The sequence below is a fragment of the Schistocerca piceifrons genome, chromosome 3 (genome assembly GCF_021461385.2).
Source record: "Schistocerca piceifrons isolate TAMUIC-IGC-003096 chromosome 3, iqSchPice1.1, whole genome shotgun sequence".
Lineage (NCBI taxonomy): Eukaryota > Metazoa > Arthropoda > Insecta > Orthoptera > Acrididae > Schistocerca > Schistocerca piceifrons.
The window spans coordinates 613184179-613196516 of NC_060140.1; the positions used below are offsets into that span (position 1 = coordinate 613184179).

General features: G+C 38.5%; 1 protein-coding gene across 6 annotated transcripts in view; it reads left to right on the forward strand.

The window, feature by feature from the left end:
* The window catches only part of LOC124788247 (neurexin-4), a 545350-nt gene that overhangs the window by 354984 nt on the left and 178028 nt on the right, over positions 1 to 12338 (forward strand). For all 6 annotated transcript variants that reach the window (XR_007016075.1, XM_047255435.1, XM_047255434.1 and 3 more), the window contains exon 22: positions 594 to 872. Coding sequence is in view for 5 of the 6 variants with exons in the window: in XM_047255435.1 (XP_047111391.1) it covers positions 594 to 872 (279 nt within the window). In the remaining variant the exon portion in view is untranslated. The remainder of the gene's footprint in view (positions 1 to 593; positions 873 to 12338) is intronic.

Consider the following 12338-nt stretch of genomic DNA (forward strand, 5'->3'; position numbering starts at 1 on the left):
GGATTCCATTATAGGGAATCCATGTTTCAGTGCCCAGATGGCTGTAGTAGCTACAAAAATGGGTTATTTTTTTAACCCTTAACTGTTGTCTTAGTGACAATGTGAATTAAGGTAGACTGCTACTCGCCATATATAGGAGGCATTGAGTGAGAGACAGGCACATTTAAGTACATTTAAAAGTAGACTTAGCTATTGGACGTGGTTGTTCTTCAGCAGTCCGTCCTAATTCATATTATTTTTATTCCATTTATATTTTCCATTACCCATTGGGTTTGTATATTTCATTATAGTTTTGTTCTTCAGCAGAGATTCAGTACATATATAAATGAAAACTGACTTTCAGCATAATATTATTTGTAACTTTGAGATTGGTGCATGCTTCATACATTAACACCCATCTATGGAATATGGAACATTCAATAAAGAAGACTGAAAATCAGTACAAATACACATCAAAGTAAATTTTCTTATTCATACGGCTACACTTTTCCTTCTGTTAATAAGCAGTTGGCTCTGTTTAGAGACTTAAGGACAATATATGTTTCGTCTGTCTGGCTTCATTTTTTAGTTACCACTTTGCTGTTTCCTTTCAGATATAAATGTAAATGGACTCACATTTGTGACTAAGGAATCTTATTTTAAAAGAAATTACCTGCAAACAACACCAGATGATGATTACAAAAAGATTTTTACATCAGTACTTACAAAGAGTTTTCTCATAAATCTGAGGACATATGACAAAAATTCACTTGTGCTCTATGCTAATGACCATTTAAATAATTTTGTCCACTTACACATTGAGAATGGCTCATTTGTGGTATTTATGTTCAACTCAGACAATGTAATTCAAAATATAACTGTGGAATATCCTGGTAAGTAAGCTGCTACTTCTGTTTTGTAGCTAAATATTTATTTTACTTAACAGAACACTGAATTGCCATCCAGTACTTATTTTCAGCAGATGCAATGTTTAGTGCTGCCAACAGACACTCCTTCCCTGGAGGTGTCATTTAAATTGTTGCATGATATTGATTATTTTACAGTTTCATTATCATGATTATTTATTAGTTTATATTTAATAACAGATTATGTTGACACTTAATGTGGCAGTTTTAGGAGGGGAGTATTTTGGAATACAGTTGCCTAAGATATCAATAGAGGCTGGGCCTGAACTACTAAATTTATTGCACTACCAACCTCAGTTAGCAGTTGCACTGTATCCATTACTGAATGCTTTCTTTTGATTGCACATTGCTCATTGTTTTCTTTTCTTACTTTGAAAAGAGTGAAGAGACTGATCTTGATTCATCACAGGGTTCAAATATGACACTCACAGCACTAGAAAGAATCAGCAATCCCTATGACAAATGTCAGTTCTGCTTTTGCAGAATCACAGAATATGGATGTAGGCTGCCAGTCCTGCAGGAGGGAGGTGGAGTTTGATCCTTAGCACCACTCCTCTCCATTCAGAAGGTCTTCATTCTCATGTGTTTACACTCAAGGCTGACTGTCACGATATGGTGTCCACACCCTACCTCCTACCTTTGACATGACAAAAACAACAAAACAACAGCAATATCTTCTCTCTCTCTCTCTCTCTCTCTCTCTCTCTCTCTCTCTCTCTCTCTCTCACACACACACACACACACACACACACACACACACACACACACACACACACCTACTTACTCACTCACTCACACTACATATTACCCTTCCTTCTCCTCTCTACATGTGAGTTTTTTTGTTGTTTCTTGTGGGGTTAATTATTATTATCCCATTGTTAACTGCAATCCAGTATAAGTTAAGATAGTAATTTAATAGATAGTTGTGAGCCTACTGATGTAAACTGTGTCAGAATGGGTTACTACCCAACGTATGTAATTGATTCCATAACTTGATTATACAATGAAAGCTCTACTATTCATTTACAGTAAATCCTTTTGCCCAGTTTAACTATTAAATCAGTAGTATGTCTAAAAGTCAACAGTATTTCCTCTATCAGTAGGTTCTGTGCTTTATAATACTTTTTTCACCTTTAAATTAAATAGCATATTGTATATTATTCTTGTTAGTATTGTTGTTATTATTACTGCTAGTAGTAGTACCACCAAAACATGGTTTAATACCAAGTAATGGATCCACCATAATTGCTTACTTTAAGTGTCATTACAATAGATAAAAAGTATTACAAAAACAATGAAGCTATGGCAGGTGGTACTATTTAAGTTACAAACACATATATGTCGCTAGCTCCACCGCAGAAGAAGGTGGAACATCTTTTATGTTGCTCAAGACAGAATACCTGTATGTTGTGTGTAACACACTTTTATCTACTAGGTAATAGCACATAGAGATACGAAATAAAAAAAACATTATGAACACTAACATTCAGTGTCTCCAGTTTCTTCATCTCCGGCAGAAAATGAAAGATGGTTTAAGCAAATGAGACAATGAAGTAACTAAGTACTACAGTCACTGAAGGAAGAACAATAAGATATTAACATACAACTTTATTTGCACTTTTTTTTCTAGTTTTGTTTTATGAAGTAATTCACTCTTCTGAGGTTTAATACATGAACTTTTATCTAATTGTTACTAGAAATTCCACAGAAAGCAAATTTGTCTTTCTTGTAAACATAAATATTGATTAGAAAATATTATATTCACTACTATCACTATAAGAATCCATCAACAACAGTGGCATGATATGTACTTTGGCATTCTCATTATACATGTTGCTTTAGATATACCTTACAGGAACTTAGATAATGTCAGCTATAACGGTGAACTTTCCATTATCTGGAGAAAACAATCTCAACATCGGAATGTCACTTGTGTAAATTAACAAGAAATTCTACTATTGGGAAGGTATCACAACTGAACAATTTTGTCTAAAATGTTTTTTGTTTGTTTTGTGCTGTTTCAGTGATACCAAAAAATTCTCCCTGCCAGGAATTATGCCATCCCATTCAATCAAACTGGGTGCAAACTGTAATTTGCATTTCCCACTGCTATTTCAATCACTGAAGTCTAATAAGAGGCATTTTGGTTGTACATTGGCAAAAGTTTCTGGGTGGCCTTCAGTCTTTGTATGCCAATCATTTAGTAATGGCATTTTCTAATGATGAGGCATTTGATATGCTTATAGTGCTCAGAGAATGACACAAGAATTGCCTACAACAAATTGGTTTTATTTTATGCAGGCTGATACGAAGATTGTCCAGACAAGTTGCAACATGTTTTTTGGCAATTAGCCAACTGACTCATAGTCATAACAAACAAATCAGAAGATTTGATAGAAGTGCATAATTATATTCATAGTGCAATAAAATCTCAAACCACATTTTTCTACTCAGATAATATAATGGAACTTCGGAGCAAGCAGTAGTACTGACTAGAGAATTTTCCATGGTTTATATCCATATCACTTCATTATTTTTCTTGAATTTTAAGCCAAGTTGATTTATAGATGGGAATCACATTCAGCACATGGTTTACAAACCAAAAATTGTACTACATGCTTGTCATACTGTGAACATGAAGGAACTTTCAAATCTAATAACAGGTAAAATACCACAATGCTGCCTATTGGTCTGGAGAGCACCCTCAGTGTTTATGTCATCAAGACAACCAGCAGGTGTGGAGCATTATACGCAGACTAATACTCTGTGTCTCTCTAACTGCATTGACAGAATTACTAAAAAAATGTTCCAGCTGGTTGTTAATGTGATTGCAGCAAGACAGGTGCCCAGCACATTTACCTTGGTGGCCAGGTGTTCCATACATAATTTTTTCTTGGATGATGAATTGGTAGATTTTGATAAAAGTCAATCCGCAATCAGTATCAGTGGGGCTAATCCCAGTTCATTCACAACAAGAGGTACACACAAGATGCTTCTCAGAAACAGTGCAACTATCTTAAGTCTGTATTTCAAAGAAAAGTTCAGTCCACGCCATATCAGAGACACCCCTCTGACAATATGAACACTCTAGCCAAACTAAAACTACACTTGCTGCACACCTCACAGATTGCATCACAACTGACTCAGACAGGCCCTGGCTTGTCTTTTATGCTGGATCCTGGCATGGTATCCTTGGAGGATGCTCCTGATGACAAACACACTCTGGGTAGTGGCACCGCAATGGTCATCAGTAATGCTGCATCAGCTATTCAGTTTCCACAGTGAAATTGGATGGCACTATTGTATCCCCACTTCCCCACTCCCCTACCCCATACCTCACCACCTCTAACAACAACTGTCACAGGAGAAGGTGAAGGTAGTGCATGGCCCAATGGCCCAGAGGAATTGCCACCAGAAAGGCAATGTGTTGATGCCCACAGGTGTTACAGTGGAAGATCTAGGCATGATGAGGCTTAGAGGAAGATGCAACAGTCACCATTGGACTGGAGAGCTCACTGGGAGTGGAGAAGCAGGTGGCTGCTGACCAGAATGGAGGAAGTGACATTGATTTCAGTGGTGCTGCAGAAGCCGCAGAATATGTCTATACACACAAGATGGATGGAGATAGTCCTGCAGATGCAGGTTGGGTGATGCCCGAATGATACTAGTGTTATAATAAATCCCATTAGAGAGAAAACAACAGAAAGGAAGGTAAATCATATTTTACAAAGAATTATAAAGTGCTTCTCAGAAAATGGCCACTCCCTAAATTTTGAAAAAAAAAACACCATTTTCAGTTCTTACAACAAATAATCAAATCAACAATTGATGTAGCACATGTGCAGGAGTCAGTAAATAGGGTAGAATGCTCCAAATATTTAGGTGCACATACTGATGAAACTTGTCCTGGAAGAAGCATATTAACTGTGCTTCTCAAACAATTAAGTTCAGCTACTTTTGCCCTTCATATAATTGCTAACCTTGGAAACAAACAAATCAACCTCCAACCAACATATTTTCTGTATTTCTACCCAATAATGTCTTACAAAATAATTTTCTGGGATAACACAAAACTTAGGCAGAAAATGTTGATTTACCGCCTGGATCTGTACTCACAACTTTTGATGCCACTTTCCTGTACACTAACATTGCACATGCTTATGGTGTTGTTACTATTGAAGACTACCATTCCCAACATCCTTCAGACTCCAAACCCTCTGTGTCTTTCTCGTACACTTTACTAACATTATCCTAACACACAAATACTTTCCCTTTGAAGGGAAGGTATACAAACAATTCCACGTTACAGCCATGAGCACCCACATGGCGCACTCCTATGCCAACCCGTTCATGGGCCATCTGGAGGAAACCTTCCTAGCCTCACACAACCCTAAACCTCTCATCTGTTTCTGGTTCACTGATGATATCTTCATGATTTGGACTAGACAACCTATCCTCGATCCTTCACAACCTCAATACCTACTCTCCTATCTGCTTAAAATGGTCCTCCTCAACCCAGTATGTCAGCTTCCAGAACATTGACCTCCTCCTCTCTGATGGTTCCATCCACGCTTCTGTCCACATTAAACCCATCAATCAAAAACAGTACCTGCATTTTGGCAGCTGTCATCCCTTCCACTCCAAAAAATCCCTCTCATACAGCCTGGGCACATGAGGACAGTGTATCTGCAGTGCCAAAAGCTCCCTTGCCCAGTATGCTCAAGGTCTCACCAAGGCCTCAACAGACAGGCACTATCCCCCAGATTTAGTCTGCTAACAAATTTCCCATGTCATTTCCCCACACAACCCCAGTCCTCCCACAACATCCAAGAACCAGCTAGAAAGGAGTGCCCCCCTTCATCACCCAATACCACTCTAGACTGTAACAACTGAACCATATCATTCATCAAGGCCTTGTTTTTTTCTGTCATCATGCCCTGAAATGAGGGACATCCTACCAAAGATACTTCCCACCCTTCCTAAAGTATGGTTCCATTGCCCACCCAACCTCCACAATATCCTAGTTGATCACTTTGTCAATCCCGATTCCAACCCCTCGTCATGGGAATCATACCCCTGTGGCACACCCAGTTGCAAGACCTGTCCAATACACCCACCCAGCACTTCATATTCCAGTGCTGTTACAAGTTTATCCTATCCCATCAGAGGCAGGGCCACATGTGAAAGCAGCCATGTCATATAACAGCTCTGCTGAAATCATTGCACAGCTTTTTATATTGGTATGACTTGGTATGACTATCAACCAGATGGTATGACTATCAGTTAGCTATCCACCAGGATGAATGGTCACCGCCAAACTGTGGCTAAGAGCAAAATTGACCACTCTGCAGCACAACATGCAGCTGAACATAACATGCTCTGTTTCAGTGGCTGCTTCACAACCCAGGCCATCTGGATTCTCCTCTCCACCACCAACTTTACTGAACTCCACTCCCAAAATTATCCCAGCTTCAACATAAGGTAATCTACAGTCCCACACCCTCCACCCAGCAGTTCCTGCCACCTCTTTCCTATCACCCCCTCTCTGTTCACATCCCCTCACCCTCATTGTATGCTGCTCTCTTCCAACATATCGACCCATCATTTCCCCCTCTCTGCTCCCCTCCCCCCCCCCCCCCACCCCTTCCTCCTGCCCCACCTGCCCTGGATAACACTGTTTTCATACTATTTCCTGCAAATATGATGTCATTTTTATGTCCCTTGCAGTATCGTCAACTGCAGTAACTGCTGACGAATTTTGTTAGTGTTTGATGTGGGCCTTTCTTACATGGATAATGGCTCACCCATGTCATTAGTGGCAGAAATATGCAAATCAAAAGAAGTGCCACTGGTTTGCAGGAAGTCTTACTAGATAAGTGTTATGTGCAAAATATTTGTTACAAGGAAGAACATGAATGTAATTACTCATCGTTTCACTTGCAGGAATTTAGGTTTGCTTCTGAGGTTCCTGCCTAAGAACACACTAAGAATCGCCACATGTTTGGAAATAAACAGCCAAATCTTTGTGAGAAGGAAGAAAATGAATTTTATTGCTCCTCATTTCAGTCACAGCACTTACAGTAGTCCTCTTAGGTTCCTGCTTAACCACATAGTAAGAAATTCCCACATACTTGGAAATAAAGAACCAAATATTTGTGAGGAGGTTGAATATGAATGTTACTGCTCCTCATTTCTCTTGCAGCTATTTAGGGAAGGGGAAGAAAGGAAAGGAAAGGAAGGAACTAATGATATCAGCTGCATTGAGACTTTATGCGGAATCAGCAGCAATGAGTGAAAATGCAGGATTATGGCTTGGCTGGGGATATTATCAATATAGGCCCCACATTTGTGACAAACACTGTGTCTGGGTAGAGTACTGGATGACACAACTGCTTAGTAAACAGGAGATCCTGGATTTGAGTCCCAGCTCAGCACAAATTTTTGCTCGGCGCTGCTGATTCTGTGTGAAGTCCCAATGCAGCTGATATCACTAATTCCTTTCCCTTTCTTGCACCTCCAATTACATAGTTTGTATCACAGTTGTGCATTCCACATGGTGTCTGTTCTTTCAGATATGTCCAGAAGAACAGACACAACACATTCATATAACTGATTCTCCTCGATGAGCATTTAATCCACAATCTTCAGTGCAGGTGCATATTTACATTTGACCCCCAGTGGAAATCTAAAATTAGCAAACATGGAGGACATGGATGGGGACTGTGGATAGGTGGCACTAGATGGGATTGTGGGTTGGCCGGGTGGCATACCAAGATAGTCTGCACACTTGCAATAAACATTGTGTCCGTGTGATGCAGTGCTTAACACAACTGCCTAATAAGTAGGAGATTCCAGGTTCAAATCCCAGTCTGTCACACATGTTCACTCATTGCCATAGATTCAGCATAAAGTCCCAATGCAGCTGATATCATTAGTTCCTTCCCTTTCTTTCTTCCCCCTCTACCTTCAGTTACATAATAGGAATCATAGCTGTGGATTCTGCATGGTGTCTGTTGTTTTGGACACCACACATTCATATAATTGATTCATCTTGATGGGCATTTAATCCATAACCTTCCATGTGCATGCACATTTACATTAGACCTCCAGCAGGAATCTAAAATCAGCAAGCATGGAGGACATGGATAGGGACTGCGCATAGGTGGTGCTGGGAGCGAGTGTTGGTTGGCTGGGGAGCATACCAAGATAGTCCACTCATTCACAATAAAGACTTTGTCTGATTGGTGCACTGGTTAACACAACTGCTTAATAAGCAGGAGTCCTACATTGAGTCCCAGTCAGTCACATATTTTCACTCGTTATCACTGATTCCGCATAAGGTCCCAGTGCAGCTGATATTATTAGTTCCTTTCCTTTTCTTTCTTCCCCCTCCACCTTCAACTACATAATGTGATTTTTGCTCATGTCTCAGTTATCATATTGTCTCTTGAAGACTTATATTTTTGATGGGCTATTTACTGACATTTAATGATAAGGGTGATGTATTTGTGATAAATTTTCAATGTGCTGTTGTCTTGAACCATCATACTGATGGTTGTTATACGAAAAAGTTTTACATATGCCAGATTAACAAGGTGTCTGTCAGATCGATTGTTAACACCACAGTCTAGAATGTAGTCAGTATTGCATGTGATGTCAGAATGACTACATTTGCAGGAAGTGTTATGAGATGAGTGTTACCCCCATCTCCCCACACCACAGTGTCCTGATATTGTGCTTCCCATCCCACATCCGACTGCTGCTTTTGTTCAGCATGACAGTTGCAGCTGCCAGAGACAGCAATCATGTATGCACAAGGTGGACCTGCTTGTGTGAATGTGTATGTGTTTTCTGTTCAGAAGGCTTTTGCTAAAAGCTAAATGTGTAACAGTCTTTTCATTGTGCCTGTTTGCAACTCAACATGTCATTTTTATAGTGAGTAGCAATCTATCCTTTCCTAATATTGTTTTTGTTGAAAAATGTTGTAAATGTAATAAAGAAAATATTCTAGACATCTCAAGTTCCACTGGCTTCATTAAAGGCTACGAGTTCTGTGTTAGATGTTACTGTTTGGGATTTCCTGACAAGAACATGTCATTTTGTTTTTCGGTTTTGAAAATTTGACAAGCCGAAAAATATAATTCAGTCATTGACAGTAAACATGCCACTCTTCATGTTGTTCATTAAATGATGAAAAAGCTGTAAACGTGGATGACATCGGAGATGTTTCTGCTACATCTACATCTACATCTACAGCCACATTGTATGACCCACTGTATGGTGCACGAGGGAGGGTATGAAATACGACTATTAGTTCACTGGCAAATAGAGTGAGGGAAAAGTTACTATCTATAAGCTCCCATACAGAATGTCCTCAAGAATACTTCAGCAAAACTGATGTTCAGGATATTGGTCTGTAATTATGCAGGTCCATTCTTTTACCCTTCTTGTATACAGGAGTCACCTGCACTTTCTTCCAGTCACTTGGGACTTTGCCCTAGGGAAGAGATTCATAGTAAATGCAAGTTAAGTAAGGGGCCAATACCATAGAGTACTCTCCATAATACTGAATTGGGATTCCATTTGGCCCTGGCCTTCTCTACACTAGGGATGCCTATTCTTATGTCCTAAGTACGGGAGTCTGTGTGACAGTCAAAACGATGGTATGTTTGTACGATCCTCCTGTGTGAATGATTTCTGAAATGCAAAATTTTAAACTTCAGCTTTCCTTCTGCTGTCTTCTGTTGCTGCACCAGACTGGTCAATGAGTGACTGAATAGAAGCCTCTGACCTGCTTAGTGATTTTACTTATGACCAAAATTTTTGTAGGTTCTCAGTGAGATCTTTCACCAAGGTATGTTGATGGAAGTTACTGTATGTTTCATGAATTGATCTTCTTGCTGACAGATGAATTTCTACTAACTTTAGCCTGTCAGCACTGTCATGTTCTTTGAACTGAGAGTGCACCAATCTCTGTTCCCTCAGCATTTTCTGAATTTGATTATTAAACCATGCTGTTAATTAACTTGAATTTACCTGGGACTGCTATCCATGTCCAGGTAACTTCTCAGTCAGGTTAAATTTCGACCTTGATAGACACTATATTTTTGTTGACATAATGAACACCTCCCGCCCACCCCGCACCCCTCCTATGTTGTATAATCTGTATTTTCGATACTCGTTCCATGCCTCTCGAAGTATCCTAGAGCTATGTACTTCAGGTTTCAGCCAGCTCTCACTTCTGAGAATAATTTGAGCATGACTAATTTCCTGGAGGACAATGAGTTCAGGAACTGGGTTATGAATACATCGACAATTTAAATTTTTTGTTGGTCCAGTGTTATCATACAGCACAAATTGTAGAATTGATTTTGGACAGGTCAAAGATAAGTTACAATAATACATAATATTAGGAAAATAGTAGGCAAATTAAAAATAGGTACCTATTACAATTAATTTTTGTATGTATTCAGAAATTCTCTGACAGAATTGAAACAGTGCTTTACTATAAATGCCTTTAGTTTAGCTTTAAATATTGGATGAGTAGCATTTTTTATTTCCACTGGTATCTTATTGTGTAGTATTACACCAATGTTAATTATGCTCCTCTGACAGGTGGTTGTTCTGTGATATTTTTTATGTATATTTGATTTCCCTCTGGTACTATAGATGTGTACATTTTTGTTCTGTAGTAGTTTTCCTGTTTTCAGGAGGTATTCCTTAGTGAACAAGATATTTTCATAAATGAATAAACTTGGATCATTTAGAACACCAAGCTCAGAAAAATTGGATTTACAGGACTCCATCTTTTTAAGGCCACAAATGATTCTTAGAGCTCTTTTTTGCATTCTAAAAACCTTTATACTGTGAGTTGAGTATCCCAAGAAAACGATCCCATGTCGGACTAGTGAGTGGAACTGTGCATAGTATGCCTGCAGTTCTGCTGTTTTGCTTGTTGTACCCTTTAAAATGCTTAGGCCATAGCACACAGATGATAATTTTCTAGACAAGTTATTTATATGTGTGTCCCACTTTAAGTCTTGCTGAACCCATAGACCCAAAAATTTTGTGACACTTACATTTCCTAGCAGATCATTTTTTAATTGTGCTTGAATAGACATTCAATTAGTTGGATGAATTAAATGAAAATCGACACACACACATTTTTTTCAGTGTTTATAATGAGTTTCTTTTTTGTGAACCACTCAGAAAGTCTTTTCATAGAACTTTCTGCTGTGGACTGCAAAGTTTCTGGAATGGATCCAGTGAGCAATATGCTGGTGTCATCGGCAAACAGGATAGTTTTTGTGGGACTCATGTATTCAACTAAGTCATCCTCATAAATCAAGAAGAGTAGTGGACCTAAGATTGAGCCCTGTGGTACACCATATTTTATTGTTAATTCACTAAAAAGAAAGGAGCTGTTTCTTGTTTTATTCATTTTGTTGAATTCATACTGAAGTGATACTTTCCGCCTGCAGTTTTTTAGGTATGAACACAACCAACTATGTGCTACACCTCTTACTCATCGTCTTTCTAATTTTTTGTGCAGAATGTTATGGTCCAGGATGTCAAAGGCTTTTGAAAGATCTAAAAAAATACCTGCAGCTAATTTATGTCAATCAAGGGATTTTAAAATGCAGTCTAGGAATTCGAAAATTGCTGTCTGTGTGGATTTAGACTTTCTAAAACCATGTTATTGTACTGTAAAAGGAGCATATTAATTTATGAAACTTAAAAGCTTGTCATAAAAGAGTTTTTCTAGAATTTTTGAGAAGGAACCTAACTTTGACTTGGGTCAGTAGTTTGATATTTTTTCAGAAGAACCTATTTTTAGCAGTGGTGAAACTTTTGCTATTTTAAAAATATCTGGAAATACACCAGTTTTTAGAGAGAGGTTGAAAATTTTTGCCAAGGGGTTTGCTATGTGGCGAGCACATGCTTTTAATATGAAATCAGGTACTTCATGAAGACCACTTAACATTTTATTGGTTAATGATTTAATTTTACTTATAATTTCATTGGGGTTTGTTTCATAAACATACATAGAAGCAGTCAAGATCACTGACTTGCTGGAGAAACTTGGACAGTGTACTTGAATGATGTCTTCAGCTAGTGAAGTATTCATTGAATTTTTCCTCGACTGAATTTGGGTCTGTGACTTTTGAGCCTTCTAGTGTTAATGATACATTCTTTTTCTTTGGTGCTGAACTACAAGTTTCTCTCTTTATAACTCTCCATGTGGATCTCATTTTGTTAGACGAGTTTCTTATCAAATTGTCATTCCACATAATTTTTGTCTCTTTGACTACTCTACCATAGATTCTTTGGTAGGCTTTTGAATAACCTGTGAATTCTTGGGTTACTCTATATTTCTTATGACAGTACTGCAGGAATCTGTTTCTCTCACTGGAAATTTTTATGCCTTTAGTT